This window comes from Myodes glareolus, chromosome 19, assembly GCF_982192425.1.
Source record: "Myodes glareolus chromosome 19, mMyoGla1.1, whole genome shotgun sequence".
Classification (NCBI taxonomy): Eukaryota; Metazoa; Chordata; class Mammalia; order Rodentia; family Cricetidae; genus Myodes; species Myodes glareolus.
This window is the reverse complement of record NC_142044.1, coordinates 65,271,422-65,298,053: the sequence shown is the minus strand read 5'-3', so window position 1 is coordinate 65,298,053 and position 26,632 is coordinate 65,271,422. Positions and strand designations below refer to the sequence as shown.

The 26,632-nt window shown below is 51.5% G+C and overlaps 1 protein-coding gene across 1 annotated transcript; it reads left to right on the top strand.

The window, feature by feature from the left end:
• Window positions 1-7,365, top strand: LOC125410197 (keratin, type II cytoskeletal 8). Its single transcript, XM_087899332.1, has 9 exons — window positions 1-435; window positions 2,559-2,767; window positions 3,543-3,603; window positions 4,224-4,319; window positions 4,810-4,974; window positions 5,281-5,406; window positions 6,098-6,318; window positions 6,446-6,504; window positions 6,949-7,365. Exons 1-9 carry the CDS (start codon window positions 94-96, stop codon window positions 7,137-7,139), a joined length of 1,470 nt encoding a protein of 489 aa, XP_087755458.1. The 5' UTR covers window positions 1-93; the 3' UTR covers window positions 7,140-7,365.
• Window positions 7,366-26,632: the final 19,267 nt, after the last annotated feature.

The following is a 26,632-nucleotide window of genomic DNA, read 5'->3' as shown; positions in this document are numbered from 1 at the left end:
TTTGCTGGGCGCTGTCCCACGGCCTAGCAGCAGCTGCTTCGCTTGCTCTCGAACCTCTGTCTTCAGCTCACCGCCTTCACTCCAGACTTCACCATGTCCATCAGGGTGACCCAGAAGACCTACAAGGTGTCCACCTCCGGCCCCCGGGCCTTCAGCAGCCGTTCGTACACGAGTGGACCCGGTGCGCGCATCAGCTCATCCAGCTTTTCCCGGGTGGGCAGCGGCAGCAGCTTCCGGGGCGGCCTGGGCACCAGCATGGGTCTGGGTGGCTTCAGCGGGGCTGGTGTAGGAGGAGGCATCACAGCAGTCACGGTGAACCAGAGCCTGCTGAGCCCCTTGAAGCTGGAGGTGGACCCCAACATCCAGGCCGTGCGCACCCAGGAGAAGGAGCAGATTAAATCTCTTAACAACAAGTTCGCCTCCTTCATTGATAAGGTGAGAACCTTCTCTGCTCGATTAACTGTCTTACGTCCTTTCTTTTTCCGTCACAGAGGATGGGTACATCTCTAGCCCCCATGAACTCCTGTTGTGCCCCACCCATCCTGGCCACACTCCCTTCCAGCTTCTCTCATACACTTTGATTTGGGACGAGAGAGTCTGAAGTGCTTGTGACTAAATCCTGGGGCGTCTTCCTCTTGCACTCCCTCCCCGGAATCCCGCGCTCTGACCTGCCTATCCACTGGCGGGCCTGGCGCCTTCACCGTCGCTCAGCTCTCTGGTGTCAGGGAAACTTATCCCCTCGCACTGCCCCAAGATTTCCTATTGGTGCCCCGGTGCATTTTTCTTTCTTCCTGTTAAATAATGAAGGGTTGGGTAGGATTCTAGAAGATCGCAGGTGTCTTGATTGAACCCAGCAAACGTAGACGGAGGTTTTTGGTGCCCAGAAGCAAAAACTGCTCAGGCTGAGTCACTGCTTGGCCCCTGCCTTGCTCCCCGGTGTGGGCGGGGCCGCTGCGGAGCCAGGGCGGAGGTCGGTGTCTTAGGTCTGCCCTTCCACCAGGAGGAGCTCCGGCGTCGTGGGTGCGGGGGGAGTCGCGGGGCTCAGCCTCGGGAAAGCCGGTGCGGGATCCAAAGTCTGCGGGCGTTGGACACTCCACCCCGGTTTCATGACCTGTTAAAACCGGAGTTTATGGCCTCAGATAGCATCGGCCTACCAACGCCCATCTGCCTGTTTGGCCCTTGTACCCCTTTTATGCTTCCTACCCTGGCTCCGCCCCAATCGCCTGGTTCCTTTGCAAGCCCAGAGGCAGGCCAGATTTTGCAGTTCTGTAGCTAGGTGGCCTTCGTGGCCCTGGAACGATTGGCCCTTTCTGCTGACTGGCTCCTAAGTGGCTGTGTGGCACCTTAGGAGGGAAAACATCGTGCAGAGGAGCCCATGGAGTAGGAGGCCTCAGGAGCACCTGCCCCCCGACTTTTAACCAGGGCTTGCTAGTTGCTTTCCATGGGCCCCTAGCTTCTCGTTGCCCCCTGAAGGAGAGCAGTTGGTGCAGGTGTGGAGTGAGACTTCTGGTTACAGGGACCCACAGTTTCTGCGGATAGGCCATGTTGTCAAATTTGACTTCCTCATTCGTCAAAGGGATGGGTCCTAAATCAATTTCTGCCTGCTCAGCTCACAGGGGAGTTTCGCAGCGCCTGGCCTGAATTCAGCATTCCATTAGGATGAAAATGCTAGAATTACTAGGGCTATTGGTTTATTTTTTAGTAATTATGTGAAGAAAGGCTCTATAGTATGGGTTGTGGGAAGGAAATCCGACTGTACAGTCTGCACGTACTTCTCTTTCTGGTTCCCCCAGATGAAAGAGCTACACGTTCTCTCCTTTGGAGCACTCTATTATCTGCATGAAAAAGTTTCTCCTGTACCATGTCTTGGACTGCATGTTCTAAGACGTGAATTCTGTGTTTGTGGTAGGAGGGGAGGGTTGTGTCGTGGATACTGGGCAAGAGCGTGAGGAGATTCCAGAGTCTGTGAATCTCAAAGGTTGCTGAGGCAGGGTGGGAAGGAGCTAGACCTGTCTTCTCTTGCTTCTTCCTGAGCTAAAAGTGGGCTATGTGTGAAGAAGGGACTCCCCAAAGGGCCTGTCTGTGCTTCCGGAGGCCTTTTCAAGGGTGGGAGACCCAGACCAAGTTATACAGCTCGCATTAGAAGCAATATTGACATAGAAGCCTTAGCAAGCATTCTGGACCTTAGGGAGAAAGTTCCCTAAAATTTCCAGGGCCTTTCTTCAGAGTCCCCCCAATGATGGTTGAGAGTGTTGGATGTGACTGATCTACACCGTTCTCAATCTCATATAAAAGGTAATCAGCACCTTTAGAAAATGGGGCTGTTTTTTATTGATCTGTGGTGTGTAGTCTATGTAAATAAGATGCCTGCTGCAGGCACCGTTAGCCTTCCCCCGTGCTAAGTGCTGGAGGGACACGGCTCCTGACGCCAGCGACTCACTGTGCTACTCCCCGGCTCAGAGGTGACCCCTTGCTCAGGGGAACAAACAGCGGTTGTGTCCCTCCGGACCTCGACAGTTACCTGACGTGGACCTTTTTGCTGTGCCCTCCCCGTGCAGGTGCGCTTCTTGGAGCAGCAGAACAAGATGCTGGAGACCAAGTGGAGCCTGTTGCAGCAGCAGAAGACATCGAGGAGCAACATGGACAACATGTTTGAGAGCTACATCAACAACCTGCGACGGCAGCTGGAAGCCCTGGGCCAGGAGAAGCTGAAGCTGGAGGCGGAGCTTGGCAACATGCAGGGCCTGGTGGAGGACTTCAAGAACAAGTGAGCCCCTCCCCGAATGGAGTCCTATTACCTTGTCTCCCCCCCCCCCCCATTTTGGGACAGAGGCCTAAGTCCCCACTGTTTATGGGTAGTTTGGTTCTGTGGCCGTGTGATCAGTTTTGTTTGCAGCAATGTATTTTATGCTTGCCATTCAAGATGATAATTAGCCTGCTTTCAGTCTCAGCACTGCCTTGATTTGGGGAATGAATTTCCTGTTTAAATAGAGTACCTAAGCTGGGTATGGTGCCATACATTTGTAATATTCTAGCCAGGAGACAGAAGCAAGAGGATTATGCAAACACAGTCTGATCTTCATAGTGAGTTCTAGGACAGCCAGAGCTACATAGTAAGATTTTTTTTTTTTGCACTTAAATGAGAGAGGCAGCTAGCAGTCCTCACGTTTACACTAACCTGAGAGCTCCAGAGAGTGCTCTGAGGTCTCAAGTCAGTCCCATGCTAACTCTCTCGACACTCCAAATCTAGTGTGTATTCGGAGCGCGCGTTCCTGCTCTTGGCCTCTCCACTGGCTGAGAATAAGGATGGGTGGGGAGAGGGCCATGGTAGCGAGGGCAGAGAGACCAGCCTCTCATGCCTTGTATCTCTGAACTAAACCTTCTAGATATTCATTTCCCCATCAGAAAACAGGAGTGAAGGTCTCTGCATACTTGTGTGTGTGCTGCACTGGGCTCCATCCCTGGCAGCAGCAGACCTGGGTACCTTCACCTTCACCTTCGCCTTCGCCTTCGCCCACTGACTCCAAGTCTTTTCTTCCTAGGTATGAGGATGAGATCAACAAGCGTACAGAGATGGAGAATGAATTTGTCCTCATCAAGAAGGTGAGGGGCTGGGGGCTACAGAGACGGCATAGTGGTTAAGAGAGCTTACCTCTCTTCAGAGGACCCGAGTTCAGTTCCTAGCACCCACATCAAATGGCTCACAACTGTCTGTAACTGCAGCTCCAGGGGATCTGATGCCTCGGGCCTCTGAGGGCACCTGAACTCACGTGTACATAACCATATGCAGGCATACACACTTACACATAATTAAAAATAATAAAAATTAATTAAAAAAAGAAGACAAAAGAAGACACAGGAAGCCGAGCTTTGAGACTCAGACTAGGAGTTTTCTGATGACCTCATTGCTGTCTAAGGAATAGGACAAATTCTTTTGCCATCTGTTGCCTTCCAGACAACACGCTGGAAAGGTAGACAAGACAGGGTGTTTCCTGCAGTTAGATGCTGTTCCAGGTATCAAACTGGACTAGATTAGTGGTCTAACCTTAGCTTTCTGGAGGAAGGGTAGGGTGAGGCCTGCTGGAAGCAGAGATAAATAAAGTTCATGACTGGGATCCAAGGGACTAGAGAGCGGCTGGACTGGAGGGCCAGCCTCCGGTCTGAGCCATGAACAGAGGTGGGGGGCCCCTGGGGCTGAACTCGGTCTCTCACCTCACCTTCAGGATGTGGATGAAGCATATATGAACAAGGTGGAACTGGAGTCCCGCCTGGAAGGGCTGACTGATGAGATCAACTTCCTTCGGCAGATCCATGAAGAGGTACTTTCTTGGGGGCTGGAGTGGGCAGGTCCCCCAGCCTGTCAGTGTCCTTCTCGGGCACCTGTCTTCCAGCACGCCACTCAGCAAGGGCCCCATAACCATGGCCGCCAGCTAACACTATTAGAGAGGCTCCAAGCCCTACCTGAAATGGGGAAATGGGTTCTGAGAAGAGAAACAAGTCATTCTAGGTTCTCAGTGGCAGCCCAGTCTAGCAGACTTGTGGTGCCCTCGAAGCTCTTATTCCTGGTCTTTATGCTGTCTGGAAGGCCTCTCGGTTTAGCATTGGGGCAGAGAGTGGGGACCAGGTCTTCCTCTTGGTTATTTACCTAACTTTAGGTTTTCCTTGATGGTTCCCTCCATGGTTCAGAGTTTTGACCGTCTTCCTCCCACTGTGAACTTCTAAGCTCTAGCTGTCACTGGCTCCTTTGTCATGTTGCAAAGGACCCTGTGTACAGGGACACAGCCTCACCACCACGTCCCTGCCCTACAGGAGATCCGTGAGCTGCAGTCTCAGATCTCAGACACGTCTGTGGTGCTGTCTATGGACAACAGCCGCTCCCTGGACATGGACAGCATCATTGCTGAAGTCCGTGCCCAGTATGAGGACATCGCCAACCGTAGCCGGGCTGAGGCTGAAAGCATGTACCAAGTTAAGGTAAAGAACAAGTTTACAAGTCTGGGTCTTCCTTCCTGCCCAGTTATGTGCCCTGGATCATGAGGAGGAAACAGGGTTCCAAATTCCACTATGCCTGCTGGGGGCTGGCTTTGCAGAATGGAAGCCTGAAGTTCTGGAAAGGGACCTTTGTTGGTGTGTGTGTGTGTGCGCTCACGTGTGCATGAGTGCACACACATGCGCGTACTTCTGCTACTTTTTCACATATGTAGAAGCTTGGTGGGTGAAGTGACCCAGGCTTCTGTGGCTTGACTAAGAGGAGGCCCCCTTCCCTTCTTGCCCCTGCAGTATGAGGAACTGCAGACCCTGGCTGGGAAGCACGGGGATGACTTGCGCCGCACCAAGACCGAGATCTCTGAGATGAACCGCAACATCAGCCGCCTGCAGGCAGAGATTGATGGCCTCAAAGGCCAGGTACTGCTGGGCTTGGGTGGGGCTGGGGAGGGGAGGTCAGGAAGGGAACCAGGGTTGAGAGTGGGAGGGGCAGCTTCTAATGAGCTGTCTTAGCTGCTGTGGGGTTCTCCGTGGGGAGTGTCTCGGGGTACTGACTAGAATCCGGGTCCCATCCCCCCAGGCCTTCTCTACTTAGTCTGCCACATGTGGCACAAGGTTGGGTGTTGCTACTTTATGAAAATTCTAGAAGCTAGGGATGCAATCTAGGTAAAGCAAAGCTGCATCGCCACAGGTGGAAGTGAGGGGGAAATGGCTGGAAGCGGCTCCCATCGCTTCTCAGGCTTGCTCAGTGTGACCCGTAGAATTTCCTTTTGGCTGGATGGAGTTGGTCTAAGTCAGGGAGGGGAGACTTTCAAAGAAGCTCAAGGTGGGGCCTGGGCATGCAGCTCAGTTGCTCAAGTACTTGCCTAGCAAGCCCAAAGCCCTGGGTTGCTGCGTCCAACCAGGCATGGTGGTGCACACCGGTAACCCTAATAGTTGACAGGCTAAACAGGAGGACTGCTGTAAGTTCAAGGCCAGCTTGGGTTATAGAGTGACTTTCAGTCCAGCCTGGGCTTCAAAACAAATGACAATAAAAAGAAACTCAATGTGGAGGGATTTGAAAGAGGAGATGTACCAGGTACCATCTGCTCGTATGTCTCCTTCCCCGCAGAAAGCTACCCTGGAGGCTGCCATTGCTGATGCTGAGCAGCGTGGGGAGATGGCCATTAAGGATGCCAACGCCAAGCTGGCCCAGTTGGAGGCTGCCCTGCAGCAGGCTAAGCAGGACATGGCCAGGCAGCTGCGCGAGTACCAGGAACTCATGAATGTGAAGCTGGCTCTGGACATCGAGATCGCCACCTACCGCAAGCTGCTGGAGGGCGAGGAGAGCCGGTGGGTTTGGAGGTCTCTCATGGGACCTGGAATGGGGAGGGCGGGTGTTGCCTGGAGCCCTCCTGGGATTTGGATTCTGCTGTGGGAGGACAAGAGTTGGTCCTGACACCCGTGCATCTGGTTACAGGCTAGAGTCTGGGATGCAGAACTTGAGCATCCATACGAAGACCAGCAGTGGCTACTCAGGTGAGTGCCCTTGGGAATGAAAGGCAGGGGACCAAGGAGGTCAGGGCTCTGGGAGAGGCTGTGCTCAGCCGTTGGCAGGGACAAAGGGAATGGTGACAGACTAAGGACCTAAAGAGCATGTCCATAATAGAAAGCTGCACATAGATGCAAGCTGGGCGCCAGGCCCGTGTGAAGTTCCCTACATGTGTCATTGTGGCCTTTTATGGCTTCACATTTCCCTCAAGCAGCCGAGGGAAGGGCTCCGGTGAGTGCTTGTCAGGCACATGTAGCTGGAAGGGAAGCTGTTCCGTGTTGGGGCTGCTTCTCCAGACAGCTGAGTTGTGACCCACATAGCAATCAGTCAGGTCTGGGCTAGGCTCTCCTCTGGGTGGCAGAGAGGGATGAGGGAGAGAGGGCCCTAAGCCTGTGCTCATTTGGCTGCTTCTCTCCCTTGTTCTGGACCAGGAGGGCTGAACTCAGCCTACGGGGGACTCACCAGCCCTGGCTTCAGCTATGGCGTGAGCTCCTTCCAGCCCGGCTTCGGCTCTGTCGGGGGCTCCAGCTCTTACAGTCGCACCAAGGCTGTGGTTGTGAAGAAGATTGAAACCCGCGATGGGAAGCTGGTGTCTGAGTCCTCTGATATCCTGCCCAAGTGAACGGCCACTGGAGACGCTGCCAGCCTGTGCTCCTGCCGCTGCCCAGGGCTCATGGAGGGGACAGCTGTATGTCAGAGTGCAGGAAATGGGAGACCCGCCAGAGGATCAGCCCTAGCCCTCTGGAATGTTCCATCTGGCGTACCTATCTAGACACCCGCCTCCCACCTCCCCTCAAAACCCAGTTCAATTGTATTTTCCAAAATAAAGCCTCAATTGGCTCCATCAACTGGTTTTGCTATGTGTCTGTTCATGTGGGTGGGGATGGATGGGCAGAAGTGTCTGTCTTGGGCCATGGAAGCTGGGTATGCAAGGCAGGAAAGACTCCTCTGTTCCAAAAGAATGTGCCTTGCTTGATGCTCTGGCTACAAACTATGGTTCTTCTTCTTCCTCTTCTTCTTCTTCCTCCTCTTCTTCCTCTTCTTCCTCTTCCTCTTCCTCTTCCTCTTCCTCTTCCTCTTCCTCTTCCTCTTCTTCTTCTTCTTCTTCTACTTCTTCTTCTTCTCCTCCTCCTTTCTCTTCCTCCTCCTCTTCCTCCCCCTCCTCCTCCTCTTCTTCTTTCTCCCGATGGATTTAGTTTTTATGTATACAGTGTTCTTCCTGCATGTATGTTTCCACTACAGGCCAGAAGAGGGCACCAGATCTCATTACAGATGGTTGCAAGCCACCCTGTGGTTGCTGGGGATCGAACTCAGGGCCTCTGGAAGAGCAGCCAGCGCTCTTTACCTCAGAGGCATCTCTCCACCCTGGAGAGCCTCTTACATCACAGCAGGGTCTCAGACACCCAGGTTCACCTGAGCTCTGCAGCACACTTGGCAAGGAACCAGGTCTGGGGCGACCATATCCGAGAGTCAGTCTGCTGTTGCCCAGACCTACTCACAGAAAGTGGCTGAGCTGGGCATGGGGTCAGGATTGTCCATTCTCAAGCCTGTCCTCGGGCAGACACAGCTTCCTTATGTCCAGATGTCTTTGCCAGGGACCTAGGAGGTCGGGGTTCCCAACCCTCCAGATGCCCAACATCTATTTTTAGTGATGGTTGTGCTATGCCTGTAATTTCCAGATGCCATGATAGTTCAGTACAGGACTTGGCATGGATACATGACTTTGTCCCTGCTCCTTACTGAAACCCCCACCCATATTGCTTCTCACCACCTCTTCTTCCCCTTTAGTGTGGTGCTTGATAGAGTGGGTGTGTGTGGAGCCAGTGTTTGCATCTGGAGGGTGGACTGTGTGCTTTTGGGTGTATACAGGTTCCACGAAGTGTTACAGAGCAGTGCATAGCGAGGCCGTCTTGGCCAGGGTGTGGCCCACCCAGCTCTCCAGCACCACTGTCTTGGCTCCAGTCTGGCCTGCAAGGTGTCTGACAAACTACAAACCTCAGGGATCCCCCTCCCCATGTGGCTGGGCCAGGACTTTTGAGTATCACAGTTTCAGCAGGCTTTGTTTTAGTACTCTGTTAGCAGAAGGGAGAGACCCAAGTGTCTGCTTTGGCAGGGATGTCTTTGTCCCTTCCAATGCTGCCACATTGAGAAAATCTCCTTTAGAGTTGAGGACAAGGCCTCAACACTACCGGCTAGAGTCGACGCTGTCTGCTTTGGAATCGCCCACTGCCCCAGGGGAATTCTTAGTCTTTTTTTTTCTTTTCTTTCTTAAACCAGCTTAAGAGGCCACTTTTACTGTACCTGTTTGACCACACAGGTAAACCCTCTGTATTTTTTTAAAAAATTATTTAATGATTGATTGATTGATTGGTTGATTGATTATGTATAGACATACATGTGAAGGCTCAAGGAATGACTTTTAGGAGCTGTTCTCACCTTTGCCCTGTGGGTCCTGGGAGTGGAATTCAGGGGGGCAGCCTTGGCATTAGGCGCCTTTACCGTCTGAGTTTTCTCCATGTTACTCTTGTTTTTTTTTTTTTTTTAATATAGGGTCTTATTGCAGCCTAGACAGCCTTGAGCTCACTGCCCTCCTGCCTCAGGTGGCTGACAGGAGGGCACTACCACACTTAGAGGTAAACTCAGTTTTACTGTGGTTACAAACACAAGCATAACTGAGTCCCAGGAAACAGGAGAGTGGTTACCAGGATTGTTCTGGGCAATCGGAACACAGGGAGAGGGACCTCTTGCCGACTAGTGCCCCGAGTCAGTGTTTTCAGTGTGGCACACCCAGTCCTCAAAGCCAGCCACCTGTCTTATCAGGCCCTGTGCCAGGCAATGGGCAGGGAGGGAGAGGCCTCTCGGGGCGCCAGATGATCGCCACGCCCTGGGTGTTTGCTGGAGGAAGGCTGCACGTCTCTTCCATTCTGGAACCCTGTCTCCTTTGCCACTGTGGGGCAAGGCTGTCCACCGCTCGAGAGTTACCCTCCTTTACCTGCCAGAACTTATGTATTGATTTATTTTTAATCTTTTTTAAAATTTATTTTTAAGTGTTTGGGTGTTTTGCCTGCAAATATGTGCACATGTGTGTGCCTGGTGCCCACAGAGGTCAGAAGATGGTGTCTGGACAAGAGTTATAGACAGACAGTTGTGAGTTGTCTTGTGGGTGCTGGGAATTGAACCTGAATCCTTTGGAAAAGCAGCCAGTGCTCTTAACTACTGAGCCATCTCTCCAGGCCCTATTTTTTTTTTTTTTTGTGATAGGGCCTCACTAAGTAGTTCTGGCTGTCTTGGAACTCATGATATGGCTCAGGCTGTCTCGGAACCCTAACTCACAGAGATCTGCCTGCCTCTGCCTCCTGAATGCTGGAATTACGTGCGCAATCACATTCGCAGAGGGTGGGGTGGAGCTTAGAGGTGGAGGCTTGTCTAGCATGCACAAGGTCTTGGGTTCCATCCTGAGTACTAGAAACATCTTTTTCTTCCTTAATCAAATGCAAGGGCTATGTTTAGCTCACTTGGTAGAGTGCTTGCGTGACATCCTGGGTTTGATCCCCAACACCACATAAACCAGGAATGGTGGCCCAAGCCTATTATCCCAGCACTCAGAGGCCAGTCTGTGTTCTCGGAGACCTCGTCTCAATGAATGAATGAAGAAATAAATGAAACACACTCCTTATTTACGTGAGGAAACTTGCCAGAATGGAAGATAAACTTTCTTAAATATACCTAGCCTTGACTACTTGTTGGTCCTCTATCTGGAGAGTCAACCAACCCTGAAGAGAGTACATTCTCATTCCAGGGAGAGGGTTATACCCACATCTCAGACATTCAGATCTCCTGCCTTGTCCTTCTTACCTAAATAAAACAGTCTAACCTTAGGTAGCATTACATGACATTAAAACTATGTCACAATGACTCAAAGTACAAGGAAGAGCTCAATTGGGGTGGCCCAGGCTTGTAATTGTAGCTCTTGAGAGGCTGAGGCAGAAGGGTTGTGAGTTCGATGCAAGCCTGGGCTATCTAGACAGACTTTGTCTCAAATCAAAACCTCAAACCAACCAACCAAAGAACCAAAACAAACTAAAAAGCAAAACAAAATGGAAGTCAAGTGATGGGAGGGTACGCTAGGTTCAGTGAAGAGCCCCCAGCGATTTGATGTGGAGTCCACAGGACTCAGGGGCAGCTGCGCCTGCTTCCCGGTAGGGCTTAAACTTAATGAAGGAAGGAAAAAAGGTGGGGTGAGGAGGACATGACAGCTCCCAGGTACGGTGGAAAAGAAGGTTTATTGTAGACACATAGGAAAGCCTAGCTGGAGGAGGGACATCTGGGAGATGTCAGAGTGGACATGACCCTGGGCCACGTGAGGAGAGGGTGAGAGCAGCTGTCAGCCAAGAGGGGCAGCCTGGGCCAAGAGACCGGCACAGAGAGTAGGCAAAAAGACCACGTGTGGTTTGAAAGAAGATGGCCCCATAGACTCTTTGAGAGTTTATGAGGGGGTGTGTTGGAGGAAGTGTGTCATGTGGGGGCTGGCTTTGTGGTCTCTTATGCTCAAGCCACACCCAGTGTCTCACTTCTCTTTCTGTTGCCTTTGGATCAAGATGCAGAATCCTCAGCTCCTTGTCCAGCACCATGTCTGCCTGCACACCGCCACACTCCCAGCCACTATGTTCCCCGCTATGATGATAATGGACTGAACTTCTGAAACTGTAAGCCAACCACCTCAATTAAATGTTTTCCTTTATAAGTGCTTCAACATTCCACCCTCAGCCACACTCCAAGATCCAGGTTCTCCCTGAGAAACACCCAGCTCTCCAAGTTTTCCTGATGCCTGGAACGGGATCTTTCCTATGTTACAAAAGACTTTCCTCCCTGCTGTAGGGTGCGGTGGCCATTCTTGGCTGTCAACCTAACGCATCTGGGAAGAGGGAGCCTCAACTGAGGAACTGCCTCCATGGTCCACAGATCAACGTCTGTGGGGGTATTTTCTTGTTTGCTAACTGATAGAGGAGGACCCAGCCCACTGTGGGTGGTGCCACCCTTGGGCAGGTAGGTCCAGACTGTATAAGGAAGGGAGCAGAGCAAGAGTAACCATGTCCCTTCATGGAGTCTGCTTCTGTTCCTGCCTCGGGGTTCCTGCCTTGGCTTCCCGCCGCCTCAGCTCCACTCGATGATGGACTGTAACCTGAAAGCCAAATAAAACCCTTTCCCCACTAATTGCTTTTGGTCAGTGTTTTATTAGAGCAACAGAACTAATACACAGTGCCTTTTCTTTTTGAGACAGGGTTCGTGGAGCCCAGGCAGGCTTCACATTGCAAGTAGCCAAGGATGACCTTGAACTCCTGACCCTCTCGCCTCCACCCCTGCGTGTTGGGATCTATGATAGGTGTGCGCCACCTATCCTGAGGTGCAGGGATCAGTCTCTGGGCTTCCTCCATACCTTTACCAACTGAACTCCATCCACAGACAGACCTCCTTCTAAGAGCATTTTAGGATGACAGGGAAATTGAGGGGAGGAAGTTTTAGGGCGCTCCCATGCCCTGTCATATTGCTTCAGCTGTCAACTTGACTGAATTTAGTATCACTGGACAGGGAATCTCAGCTGAGGAACTTCCTCCATCAGACTGGCTTGTGGCATGTCTGTGAGGCGTCTCCTTGATCGCTCATCCAGCCCACAGTGGCAGTACCATCCTGGGCTCTATGAGCGTGAGTTTGGGGGGCAACCAGAGTCAGAAGCCGCGTTCTTCTGGTTTCTGCGTCAAGCGCCTGCCTTCAGTTCCTGTCTTGGCTTCACTTGATAATGGATGGTATGGATAATGCACGACAATGGATGACAGCCTGGAAGAGGAATCGATCCTCTCTTCCTCGAGCTGCTGCAGGTCAGGGTGACTATCACAGAGATCAAACCAGGACACACCCTTTCCCCCAGAAGACGCAGACACCCCCCACAGAGATTATTACACGTGACGAGAGGCATATTGATACACCACTGTCACAGAGCCTCACTCAGTGTTGGGAAGTTTATAAATCTGACATCTCTGCCATGCATCCTCTACCATCTTGTCATTAGAGTAATTTCATGACCCTAAAAGTCAGGTGCACTTTCACAAAACCAAACTCAGCTACCAACGTCTATTCCCAAGATGAAGTGCCAGTCTTGGCTTGGCCTGAGGGCTGTTCTGGCTGGGCCTCTGCCCACCCATTGGGTATTATTTCTGTAGGAAGCACTCCAGTTAGCCCGTTGTCTCAGCCTTGGAGGTGATGTCATTCACGTCTCTGCTGATGCCTTATTGATGTCAGCTTACCCTGTCCACTCAAGCTCGGTGGCTCTCAGCCTTCCTAATGCTTTGCCTCATGTTCTGGTGACTCCCCCAACCATAAAATTATTTTATTGCTATTTCATAGATGTAATTTTGCTACTGTTATGAATCATAATGTAAATATCTGATATGTAGGATATCGAATATGAAATCCCCAAAAGGGTCAAGATCCACAGGTTGGGAACCACCGCCCAACTCCACTGGGTAGGGGCTACTGCTTTTGCTTGGTTCCCACTGCTGCTTCAGGACCTCAGAGTGAGCAGGCACGTAGGGGTAGTCCGTGAAGCTGCTAAATATGGAGTCTCCAATCCTGGCTTCTTGTCAGGCTCTGGCAAGATTACAAATCATACCTTCAAATAAGAAACGGTAGGGATGGGGATGCAGCTCCGCTGATAGGAGGCCTTCCCGCCATGCTCAGTGCCCTGGATTCAATCCCCAGCAACACAGAAGTACAGCATCCCAGTACTTGGGAGGTGGAGGCAGGAGGATCAGAAGTTCTGACTGTCAGGAATTTACTATGTAAACCAGGCTAGCCTGGAACTCTCAGAGATCCACCTGCCTCTGCATCTTGAGTGCTGCGATTAAAAGCCTGCCCCACCACTGCTCAGCAGCTTCTCTTCCTTTCTTTGAAAATTGCTTTTATGTTTGAGTGTTTTGCCTGCATATATCTGTGCACCACATGAATGTAGTGCCTGCAGAGGCCAGAAGAGGGTGTCAGATTCCCCAGAACTGAAGTTACAGATAGTTGTGAGCCTCCATGTGGGTGCTTGGAATCCAACCTGGATCCTTTGGAAGATCAGCAGGCACTCTTAACCACTGGGCCATCTCCACAGCCCCTCTTCATCCCTCTTGTACTCAATTTTAGTCCAGAGTGTTCAGGTGGGCTTTGCCTCATCTGAACCTCCTATCTTTGGGAGTTGGGCCGAATTCTCCTTATGGAGTCCCAGAAGCCAACAGTGGCTTGGGAGGTCTAGGCATTTGGTGGTAGGTTTAGATCGGAGTAACAGACTTGGATCTAAGACCCAGTTTTTTCCAGATGACCTCACCTGTCCCTTGTCTCCTAGCAGAGACCTGAGTACTGGAGACCACAGAACAGAGGAGTCTTAGGCAGTGGGTAAGGCCAACTCCTTCATTGGCCCATGGGTCTCTTTATACAGGTTTCTTGCGCCCCCTTGTGGACACTATGGGAACTGTCCTGATGTAGGTAGTGGATCCTTCAATGTATTTCAAAGGGCTAGTTGATTGCCTTTGGGCTTGACCTGAGTAGCAATAACATGAGTACTTTGGAGAGCTGTGTTGCTCATATACTCACTGGAGCATGGTCAAACTCCCAGTGGGAAGCCGTGTAAAGAGAACTGAGTCCTTCTCTATCCACACCCCTGCCAGAAATCATCAGCTGTGAGGATCCCTAACACAATTTTAAAGAGTTTTCCATTGACTTCCTGTCTAGACTGTTTCTATGTCTCTCATTCTCAACTGTGAGTCATTGACACCACGGCAAAAAAAGCTTCCTTGCCCATACAGCCAGGGGCGGTATGGGTCATGAACTTCCTTCAGTATGGCCTTCTGTCATACATGGTCCGTGGACACGCCACAGACACCAGCATGACTTCAGGCAGCAGCGTAGACCACGGCCATTCGTTCACACAGCCTTCAGCGGTGACACAGGCCCCGGACATCCGCGCACCCTTCCCGACCACAGGACCATGGACACCAGCACGGCCCTCTGTCCTGAGTTTCCTTGGGACCTGACAAAAACATTGTAAAAAAAATGCAGTCATTTTCCATTGTTTTAACGGCACCCAGCTTGTCACTCCTTTGGCTAAGGTCTTTCATTTCGGCAGAGGGATTCAAGGAGCTGGATTTGTATGTTCAGACAGCGCCCATGTTCCCAAGTCCCCCCTCCGACTGGCCTAAACCCATGGCCAACTGCTGCTTGGCCCTCTTCCCTAGTTCTACCTGCTGAGCCGGGAGAAGCCTTTAAAGGTTGGTCACTGTGGTGGCCACAGGTGCCTACTGAACACTTCAAACACAGCAGTCTGCTCTGAGCCCTGCCAACAGTGCTGAACCGTACGACAGATCAGGAAGAGCTGGTATCAGAGAAAAGAATGCAGAGTATTTTAGTGGGGGTGGGGAGCTGGGAGGATGGCTCAGGCAGGACCACGCCAGCATGGGGATCAGGGCGCAGATCTTCCGCACCCTGTTTTAAAGAAAGGGTTTTTCACATGTGTTCCACCTGTAAATGCAGGATGGGGAAGGGTGGGTGGAGGTGAAGTTGGGTGGATCCAGGGTACTTACTGTCCAGGAAGCCTACCTGAACTGACAAACACCAGGTTCACTGCGAAGAAGCTCTGTCTCAGATAGAGGAGCCAGTGAATCGCTGAGCAGGTAAAGGCTCTTCCCACCAAGCCTGATGATCTGAGTTGGAACCCCAAAATTCACATGGAGTAAGAAGAGAAGCAGTTTCTTTTCTTTTTTTTTTTGAGACAGGTTTTTCTGTAGCTTTGGAGACTGTCCTGAAACTAGCTTTTGTAGACCAGGCTGGCCTCGAACTTAAAGAGATCCACCTGCCTCTGTCTCCTGAGTGTGGGATTAAAGGCATGCGCCACCACCTCCCAGCTGGGAATCGGTCTGAAGGTTGTTCTCCAACCTCCATGTGTGGCTGTGGCACCTGTGTACCACACAAAACAAATCAATGGGTATAAGCTGAACAGTAAGGCAGGGAGTGATGCTGACCTCTGGCCTTCACACACAAGCCCACACGAACAGGAACACACCATGCACACATGTTGGATGCTGGTTGCATGTGGAATTAGATTTAGGCTGCACTATTTTAACCTTAATTTCACTGTGTATGTTGTCCCAGGCCTGCGACTCTGAGGTTGAGGCAGGAGGATGCAGTGATCAAGATCAGACGAGGCTGAGATCCTGTCTAAAACAAACACAAACCAAGAATAATCGCACTTTAAAATAAGGGCAGTTGTGGTGCGTGCTTTTAATTTCAGCACTCAGGAGGCAGAGGCAGGAGGATCTCTGTGAGTTGGAGAGCAGTCTGGTCTACATAGTGAGTTCCAGGCCAGTCAGGACTACACAGTGAGTCTCTCTCCATATATATTACAAAATTCTACTTGTTGGGCTCTCATTTATGGCTTTTATGTCTGCCAGCACCTTTCAATGTGGGCCAAGAACTCGAGGTCAGAAGAGAAGGGAGTTGTGGCCTCTTTTTTTGTGTCCTTTCCTGGTTCCTCAGAAGCTGGCGTCAGGCAGTGGCTTCCCTCAGCTCTGCCCATGTAGCCACCCAGGAATATGGTTTCAGAGTGGCCTAATTTCACCTTTTCAGTAGAGATCTTAAGTTTCCTATGAAAGCGATGTTTAAATGGGAGCAATCAATTCACATGTTTAAAGATTCAGCAGTACCGCGGTTGGGCATATACCCAAAGGATGCTCAATCACACAAGGACACGTGATCAACTATGTTCAGAGAAGTACTATTCATAATAGCCAGAATCTGGAAACAACCTAGATGCCCCTCAACTGAAGAATGGATAAGGAAAATGTGGTACATTTACATAATGGAGTATTACTCAGCTGAAAAAAATAATGACATCTTGAAATTTACGGGCAAATGGATGGATCTGGAAAAAACCATACTGAGTGAGGTAATCCAGACCCAGAAAGACAAATATCATCTGTATTCTCTCATAAGTGACTTTTAGACATAAAACAAAGAAAAACCAATCTGCAATCTACAATCCCAGGGAACCAAGACAACAAAGAGGATCCTAAGAAAGACATACATGATCTACATAGGAAGGAGAAAAAGACAAGGTCTCCTGAGTAAATTTGGGAGTGTGTATGTGTGTGTGGGGGGGTCATGGGAGAGGGTAGAAGGGGAAGACAGGAGGGGAATGGACAAAAATGTATTGCTTAATAAAAATAACAAAAAAGAAATAAATATCAAAAAGAAAAAAATGGATTCGTCTTTGCTGACCTCATGTGGGACACTGGAAACTTTCTGGAAACTGACACTAGGCAAGGACACAGAGATCAGAGGGACAAGCTTGTCAATGAGGGTTAGGGGTTGGAAGTCAACTTCCAAGCTCTTGGATTTTCATAGTTCCCTAAGCCGGCTAACCCCCTGAAAGGCGAGTGTTTGAGTAGACAGGAAGAACACCACATGCCCACTAGGCGGCAGCAGAGGAGCACGGAGGAAATTGTTCTGAAGGCTTTGGGAGCGAAGCTTGCCAGTCCCTCCGCAGCCGGGCGGCTCCTAGTCCGCAACCTACCACTGGCCACAGTGGCAAGTTTTGTACTAATCAGAGGAAGCTCCCATTGTTTTGGGTAGAGCAAGAAGTGGTGAGGGACATTTGGATGGATTTTAGGCCCTATCCACAACGTCCCATTGTAAGGTGGGTGAGCGGTGGAGCTGAGTGCCAAGAGATACGATAGCCCGGGCAGCCCTTTTTCTGAAGGAGCGCGTCTTCGGCTATCTCTGCTCTGCAGGTTTAAAAACCAGAGACGCACCAAGGCTACATTGCCTTGCTTGCTATTCCCCATCTGTCCAGCAGGAGACGCACTTGGCTTCTGGAGCCAAAAGTGCCTCCACCATTGGAGCCTTCTGATGTTAAGGCTGGAGGTCCGTGTCTCACAGGGCTGGCCGATGGAGACGGAAGTAGGGGCAGCAGGCCCAGGGACATACAACATGGCAGGCTCAGAAGGGCACAGGGCGTCGCTGGCTTATTTGAGTCAGCAGCTCGGAAGTTCAGCATCTTGTAGTTCTGGGTTCTCAAAGAGGGCCGTCAGGAAACAAGGGGCAGGGCCGGAGTGGGAGCTTAAATGCCCTGCTCCAGTTTAGCGTGTGTCTCTCCATTGTGCTCCCTCAGTGGAAACAGCCAAGGAGGCCTGAGCATGGGGCCTGCCTGGCACGACTGAAGCCACTTCTGCAGCCGCCCCTCTCCCTCAGCCACCACCAGCAGCTGAGCTCCTGGCAGGGTCCTTGAAGAAAACATATGCCATCTGCTCTTTGCCTTTGTGTTTGCCTGACCCCAAACAGGCTTCCAATGTATTGCCTGTCCGTTTGCTGGGCATTTAGGTTCTTAATTCACAGTTGATTTTCTCTGTAAGACTTTCTCTGGCCCTGTAAGGCTGTATTTCTCACATTCTGTATCCACCACAGACCCTTCTCCCTCAGCCGGTACTGAGCTAGGTCAGGACCTGTGTGTCCCCTATGTAGCCTGTGCCCCAGTGCCTGGCAGGGAAGGGCTGTGTCTTGAATACCTGCTGTCCAAATGGAAACAAGGCTTGTTTGTGTTTCCTCTGCCCTCTATGGCTACAGGGACGATTGGCAGGGAGTGCACATGTGTGAGTGTGTGTGTGTGTGTGTGTGTGTGTGTGTGTGTGTGTGTGCATACGTGCATACGAGCATGTGTGCTTGCGCATGCACGCTGGTACACCCTGGCACTGGAGGTCAGGGTGAGCTATGTGGAGGTTGTACGTGCACAGGCACAGACAGGTATAGGCAGGCTCAGACAGACATGCTCACACCAAGCCAGGAAACAGGAGGCTCTGGACATGAGCAAAGGCAGACTGGTGTTCGAGAGACGTTTGCTGAAATGTGGTAGAAGCTCCGTATCAGGCGCAGAACTTCATGGAGTCTCCCACCCTGAGCATGGTGCTGCTGACACCCGGATCTGGAAGTGGAACAGGCCCCAAGGCCCACAGTGGACTTGTTAGCCAGCAGAATGGAGGGGAGAGGGGCCTCATGCCGTCACCTGTTGCCTCTAAGGCCTGGGTTTTGTCAGTGGTGCTTCAGGAACTTTCCTGACTCTTAAAAAAAAGCACCCGTGTTACTGGATGATGGTGGTGCATGACTTCAATCCCAGCACTCCCAGGGAGGCAGAGGCAGGCGGATCTCTGTGAGTTCAAGGCCAGCCTGGTCTACAGAGAGAGTTCTAGGACAGTTAGGGATGCTACACAGAGAAACCTTGTCTCTTAACCTTCCCCCAAAAGTGTGTGTACGTGTGTGTGTACATGTGTGCCTGCACATGTGTGTGCACCTGTGGAGAGCTGTTGGACCCCTGGGACTGGTGGTTGAAAGCTACTTGATGTCAGTGTTGGGAACTGAACTTGGTCCTCTGAAAAAGCAGCAAGTACTCCTAACCACTGACCTGTGCTACCTGTCCCCTTTCTTGACCACTGACCCATGCTACCTGTCCCCTTTCTTGAATCTTGAACTCAGCCCTGTTCTGATTCTTCTTCGACCATTTTGTTATTGCCCTGCTTCCTCCAGCACTGGAGTGTGTGTGTGTGTGTGTGTGTGTGTGCATGTGTGAGAATTTATGTGTGAATGTGTATATGTGTGTGTGCATATATCAGTAAATATGTGTATGTGTGTATGTATATGTATGGATATGTGTGTGAGTATGTGTGTGTGCATGTCAGAAAATATGTGTATGTGTGTATGTATAAGTGTGTATATGTGTGTGAGTGTGTATATGTGAGTATGTGTGTGTGCATATGTCAGTAAATATGTGTATGTGTGTATATATATGTGTGTATGTGTGTATGTATATGTGTGTATATATATGTGTGTATGTGTGTATGTATATGTGTGTATATGTGTGAGTGTGTAGTTGTGGGGATTCACTTTACCCAGCAAGCCATCTTTAACTATGTTTTTTTTCTTAGTCTTTTACTTTTTGTTACCCTTGGAATTTCTCCAAGACCGAGCTCTTTTTGGACAGCAGGTCTTAGCAGGTCCCACGGAACCTCAGGGTCCCAGGGCTCTGTGCCTCAACCACTGTCTCTGCTCTCGTCTCCTGGTCCAGCAGCTGGGCTTCTGTAGAGACGTCTCCTAGACTTAACATGGCTCTAGTGTGTTTGCTTTCTGTCCCCAGGAAGTTACTTGAGACTGTGGGGATCAGTGTTGGTGGAGAGAGGTTAATCTGAAGAAAAGGAAGGCCCCAGTTATGGGGGAGCTCTGAGCCGAGTGGCCCCTTCCCATGGAACCTAGCTAGCAGGGCCTCTCCTTCAGGCCCCCAGCCCTGCTGTCAAGGACCTGTTTCCTCCTCCCACCACTGGCCTGCTGACAAGGGCCGGCCCCATCTGGCCTAAGTCAGATGCTGAGGTGGCAGGCAGAGGAGGGGGTGGGGCTGGCAGTGTGCTGGAGCATCGGGCAGCCTGCCCTGTGCTGAGCTGGCAGCTGGTTCTGGGAGCAGGTGGGGCCCCACCCAAGCAGGCTGGGGCAGGTAGGGCAGGCCTGTCTCCAGCAGGGAGGGGAGAGAGGTGATGGGGCAAGCCTGGGCTTTTGTTTTCACCAAGATGGAAGGTTGTGGGGGCAGTGGTATGTCCTGTGGGAATTCCTTGTGTGCTAGGGTGAAATGTGCCACATCTGTAGCCTGTACATACGTCTGTGATTACATACGCTTGATTCATGTGTGTTTCTGTAGTCCTGCTGTGCTATATTCATGTATCCATGGGTCTAGGTAAGGTGTAGTGGCTGCAAGTCTGTGGGAAGGCCACGTGCCTGTGTGGCATTTATTGAAAGACCTCTGTGGCTTTTGTATGTTGGGTTCAGGGAAGACATACATGGGGGTCAGTGTTCAGATGTTTTTCCCACAGGCATGTGTATTCCTGTGCACATGTGTGCATATATGCACATGTGTGTGCATGCCTGCCTGTATGTACATGCACCTGTGTGTCCCTCTTTATGTACATGAGTAGCCCAGCTGTTAGGCCCGAAGCCATAGCTCACTGTGACCTGTGATATGGAGAACAGAGGGCATGAGATTTTAGGTTGAAGTCTGAGTGGGTCTGGGCAGACCCAGGACTGATGTATCCTCGTGCCTTCCGAAGGTCAAATTCCCCCACCTTCTTGCTGGTCTGTGTGTGTCTGAGATGACCACAAACGATTGTGAGCCTGCATGAAGTAACTCTGCTCATCTTTATCTGTGCCGGGCTTTAGGTGTTGAATGTAGGGCTTCCCATACAGACAGCAGGCAAATGCTCCACCCTGAGCAGCGTCCAGAGCTGGAGTTTTATCTGTGTTGGGTTTTAGGTGTTGAATGTAGGGCTTCCCATACAGACAGCAGGCAAATGCTCCACCCTGAGCAATGTCCAGAGCTGGATTTTTATCTGTGCTGGGTTTTAGGTGTTGAATGTAGGGCTTCCCATACAGACAGCAGGCAAATGCTCCACCCTGAGCAATGTCCAGAGCTGGATTTTTATCTGTGCTGGGTTTTAGGTGTTGAATGTAGGGCTTCCCATACAGACAGCAGGCAAATGCTCCACCCTGAGCAATGTCCAGAGCTGGATTTTTCACTAAAAAGTTTTGTTTCTGAGGTCGGGTTTCACTGACTTGCCCAGGCTGGCCTTGAACTCACTCTTTAGCTCAGACAGATCTTCAGCTTTCTGCCCTCTGGCCTCAGCCTCATGAAGAGCTGGGACCATAGGCCTTTGCCACCAGGCCTAGCCACTTTGAGTTGTTTTTTTACACCCACTGGATTTTGTAGCAGCAGCACTGGCTGCTGGAAAGTACTGGCTCACAATTAGGCAGATCATCTGAATGTTACTGTAGTTTGTTATATGACGTAGAAAATTGAATTAAACACTGAAATCATCATAAGGGCTTGTATATATTTATGCAGTTATCTACACCTCTGTGTGTGTGTCACTCTGTCGACCAGGCTAATCTGAAGCTCACCTTCCTCTCACTCACCTTGCCCTCCTAAGAGCTCAGGTGACGATGTGTGCCACCATGCCTAGCTCTGTTCATTCTTCTTTCATATAAAAACAGTGTTCCAACAAAAGTAGCTTGCAGCTTAATTGCGCTGTTTTGTTTTTCAAGAAATCCATTGTATTTCTGTGTGCAGCTAAGTTCTTTATGAGTGTCCCGATTTGTCACACAGAAGTTATAAACATATGTATTTAGTGTTACACACACATACACATAAATAAAAAATAATAAAAATGATTTTTCCTGTGAATATGTGACATGCTGTGTGTGTGCAGGGATACATGGAGATCAGAGGCCAGTGGTAGCCACTGTGTGAGTGTGTGTGTCTGCATGAGTTCCTTACATACTGTGTGGGCTAAGCTGACAATATCCTTCCTACCTGGAGATTGGGAACACCCTGTCACCCCCCCTCCCCCAGCCCACATAGGCTGACCCATGGCTTCTTTCTGTTCTCATTCAGCCTGGAGGGACCCTTCCTGGGGATGGAAAAACCTGAGTAAGGTTGACGTGGTGTTGCCCAAATTTGCTGAAGTGTGCAGTGATGGTTGCAGGTGACCGCTAGCGAGGAGCCTAGGCAGCCAGAGTGAAAGAGTCTGTGATGCAGAGTTTGATGGATCTGGGTTCAAATTAGACTTTCCTTTTTCTTGTCTGGGTGGTTTGGGACAGTCATCCTCTCTGCCTGAGTTGACCTCTGTGAAATGGAACCGGTGCTTCTCTTATCCAGACGGAAGGAAGCTCCCCCAAAGCACCACAGCGTTTGGCACTGAGTGCTCAGGGCAGTTGTGGGTTCCCTTCCTTTTTAAGTGACCTCCTGCGGCTGCGCTTTGAGACTCTACCAAGAGCGTGGAGCTGGAGAGGGGACCTTGAGTCTGGGCTATGGTATATAATCTGGCCTGACCCACAAGAGCCCCGGCCACGGTGGGAGGTAGAATTAGAGCAGAATTCCTCAAAGAATTCCTGAGCCAGGCAGAAAACTGGGGTGGTGGTAGAGGGTGCAGAAAAGATCTGAAAACAGTAGCCATCGAGTGACCACAAAGGAATAATCTGTAGACTCCAGAAAACCAGTCATCATCTAGGCTTGCCAAAGTAAGGCCTGCAAACCCCAAGGGAGCAGACAGAATACCTTTTGTACAAGCGCCCTCACAGCTCCTATTTCAAGGGAACAGAAGCTCCCTTATCCACTGCATAACGCTGGAACCCCCACCTCCAGATGTTAGACTCTGCTCTCCCCTTCCCCCAGTGGGCAAACTGTCCCAGAGGGCTAGTCCCGCCACCCCCACCATCCCTGGGCGGCTCCCTGCTGACTCAGGCTGGCCCGGCTTAGCGGGGAGGGCCTGGGTGGGAAGAGGCACGGCATAGGGCCAGAGGGGTGCGGTGGCGGGTGAGTCATCGTGGATCCGGCGCGGTGGCGCCGCCTGGCCCCGGCGGCCGTGGGAGCGCTTGCACACAGCCAATGTGCGCTTGCCACCCGGCCCGCGCCGCCACGCCCGCCCCCCCCCCTTCCGTGGCCCGCTGCATCCGGTTCCCAGGTGTCCCCCTCCCCCGACCCTGGCGACCTGCAGATTCCACGACCTCTGCCTCCCCAGGGAGGCTCTGAGCTCAGGAGGTGAGGTGGGGGCAGTTTCTATAGTCCTGCCATGGCACCCACTTGTTAGGGCCATCCCACATCCCTAGGAGGCACACATAGTGGGGAGGGGGCTCTGGGTTCTTACTGCGCTCCTCTGGGCTCTTTCCAGGTAGCGACATGGGAATGCCCAGTGCCCTCTAGAAGGGTACAGACTCCCTTGTTTGCTGTGGGGGTTGAACCCTGGCACTTCCTGTTTCATGGCCAAAGTTCTTTCTTCCGCGTCATGTCAGTCACAGCGCCGACTGCTTTCTGCTTCAGAAGAGCACCGCACTAGGAAGGTCATAATCCTAAGACTTTGGTGACCCCAGCTGTTTGCCGACCTTTTGGGCCTTGGCGACAGCACAATGCAACTGTAAAGAAACCTAGACAAGTTCAGATGGCAGGCCTGGATTGTCGTATACTGTATACAAGCACAGGAGGACCAGCCGGAAGACCTTTCTCAGGATAGTTTACGGTGAAGTTAAAAAGTGTCTAGTAATTGACAAATCCTCAAGGAATGGTAGGTTTGATTCTCTGTCACACAAATACAGCCCCACAAACACACACAACCTGTGAGGACACAGGGCCTTCGTCCACTCAGAACCTTAGACATGAATACATGTTCAGATACACACTAACACAGGTGTGTTTGTGCCGATCTACAGACACAACTACCCCCCCACCCCCAGGAAAGCGGCAGCCCCCACAGGAACCATAAAATCAAGTTTTACTGCCCAGGGTGTGATGGGAACCAGCAGGCAGCTGGGCGGGGCAGGAGGCCTCCGCGTCAGGGCGGTGCCTGATCTGTGCAGCTCCCCCTCAGCCCCAGGGTCAGGACGCCTTCATTTTCTAACACACCCTCCTCTGTCCCCAACACCAGTCACCCCATCTTTTTTCCACTGTTGCCTAAAATCAGACCACACCCTCTTGCAACAACTGAGCCTTAAGGTACCCCCCCCCCAATGTCTACCCTCCTGGCAGGGACTGAAGGCTTTCTGGGTAGGTTTGGGGGTCTACAGAGGTGTTTCTTCCCGGCCAGGCCTGGGTTGCAGGGCTTGGCTCTGAGCACTTGGCCGCTCAGCTCTCTACGGCTCGAAGGAGACAGAACACTTTGGGCCCTGCATGCACGGTTTCCACGTAGTCCCTACTCCACTCTGCCTTGGAGTCCCTGTCCCCAGCCTTGGAGCTGCAGGAATCTGTAGATTGCTCTTTAGAGGAGAGAGAGAGAGAGAGAGAGAGAGAGAGAGAGAGAGAGAGAGAGAGAGAGAGAGAGAGCGAGCCTGGGTTAATCCTGCTCTGCTGAGAACTCAGACCACGATGGCCTGGCCTTCCAGTTAGCATTTCACTATTGCGCTCATCTGGCTTCTCTGATGAGCACCCATGTCTGTCTGACCTGCTCCCACCTCACCGCATCTAGAGCTGCAAGGACAAGCCCCACATCTGATGTCACACAGTGCCTCTTAGGAGTCAGGCTGTGATTAAGAGCAGGTTTCCTATCCTTGTGGCTAGAAAAGTCCTGAATGTTAGTGTCTGCTCTCTCCCAGTGCCTGGCTGTTTTTCCTGTGCAGATCTGGGGTCTGACTCCTGCCAGGGTCTGGGAGGGAGGTGAGACCCAGAAGGACTCAGGCCTTGTTCTCCATGCTTGATGGGGGGGAACAGATGTCAGGTCCACGATGGAGGCATAGTTAGAGTGCACATATCGGTGACAGGACACACAAGAAGTTTGGTAAGAGTCACCCCGGAAAGGGTTTTGAGGGAGAGGTGACAAACCAAAGGGTGCCTAGTCTGTATGGCTAGGGGTCTTGAAGAAGGGGACAATGCTTGTTCTGTCCCCGCTATGGAGTACCCCACTGCTTCCAGTCCTCTGGCTGACTCCGGGGTTGGCCAGGAGGAACCAGATGACTTTTTGCTGGATAAAGGTGAAGGAAAGGTGAGATGGAGCTCAGAAGCCTTTTTCGTGCCTGGTCTTAGATGTCCTATCTGCGGGGTAACCTCCAGGACTGGACACTGGTCACTTTCAAGGCCTGAACTCCTGGAGGTCTGGGACATGGAGATCACTCCACTCTTCAGCCCTCCAACTTCTCAGACAAGCTCTCCCAGCCTCTGTACCCTGTCCCCTCCTACCGAAGGGTCTATGGAGGGCTAAGAACGCTTTTCTCAATATTTGGGTCCTCAGCAGGCCCTTTTCTCTTTTGCCTTCAGATTTTCACTCCCCCCCCCCCACTTTGTCCCTAGGGCTTGGATGAGCCAGAAAGGTGGGGCTCCCAGTTGGCAAGACTCAATTTTGCTGGCTGGGAGTTTTTCAGGGCACTAATTAAGAGGAACCACCCAGAGAGAATGACTTCACTTGTTCACGCACACACCCTTCTGCCCTACCCTCTCCAGTGCCCCCATTCACACGCCAGCCGGGGCTCAGGCAAGGGTGCAGGTGGAGGAGCCCACGGCAAAGGCAAGATCCTCTGAATATGTCAACAAGCCAAGTGCAGGCTCAGAGCATTTTTGGCATTTCCTCCCCTCCTAGTCCAGTATTGCTGCGGCTGCATTTCTCTGGGTGTTTCCTTCCCATCTGAACTGCAGAGGCAGAAACTGACTCTGGGTGGGAAAGAAGAGGGAGTCCTTCCAGGTCACACGCCTCCCCCCCCTCCATCCTTTGCCGCTGTCAGGAGCTCTTTCCCCTCCCAGGCTTCCGTCCCATCTGTCTGGCTTTCTCCCCTGTGGGGTGGGCCTCACCGGAGGGAACTTTGTAGGGTCGCCGTGTTCTGCTGTGGGAGGATCTCTCCCCATTACTTTCTTATTCTTTCTGCTCCCTAAACTCTTCCCAAGGTGGAGACTCAAATCTTTCCACTCTGGTCCTCTGGGTGACCGTGTAAACCTAAGGTGGGCTCTGGCACCCATGTTGGATATTTAATGATGGCGCTTATAGCCCAACGTTCCCATATACTCTTGCGCTGCTTTTTGTTAAGACCATGCTGACTCACTTGGTCTTGGTTACTTAGTGGAGGGGCGAAATGTAAACTTCTGGGCTGACTCAGAATCTACTGGGATCCTTGGTACCAGGCAGAGTTACAGTCTCGGAGTGGGGAGAGGGGAGGAGCCAGGCTCACTTTTCTCAATCTCCCTGCATTCTGGGATTGTCCTGTAGGGGTCGCCCTAAGCTAGCTTTCCACAGACGGCAGACGCCCATAGCTTCTTCAGACTTGGGGCCTTATCTCCGACCCTCTGTCCCCCAGTTTGAACTCTTTCCTTCTTCCCGGGTCCTCCAGCAATCAGGAGTCCAGGAAATGGCGTAAAGGCAGGGATAGAGAATTTGTAACCAAGAGGCTCTTTAGTGACAGGAGTGACAAATGGTGGCTAGAAAGAGCACAAGCATTGATATGCAAACGAGCATGGCTGGACCGCCCTGGCTAGCACCTGCCAGTCTGCTCAGGCAGGCATTCTCTTCCTAGCCCCGAGGGGGC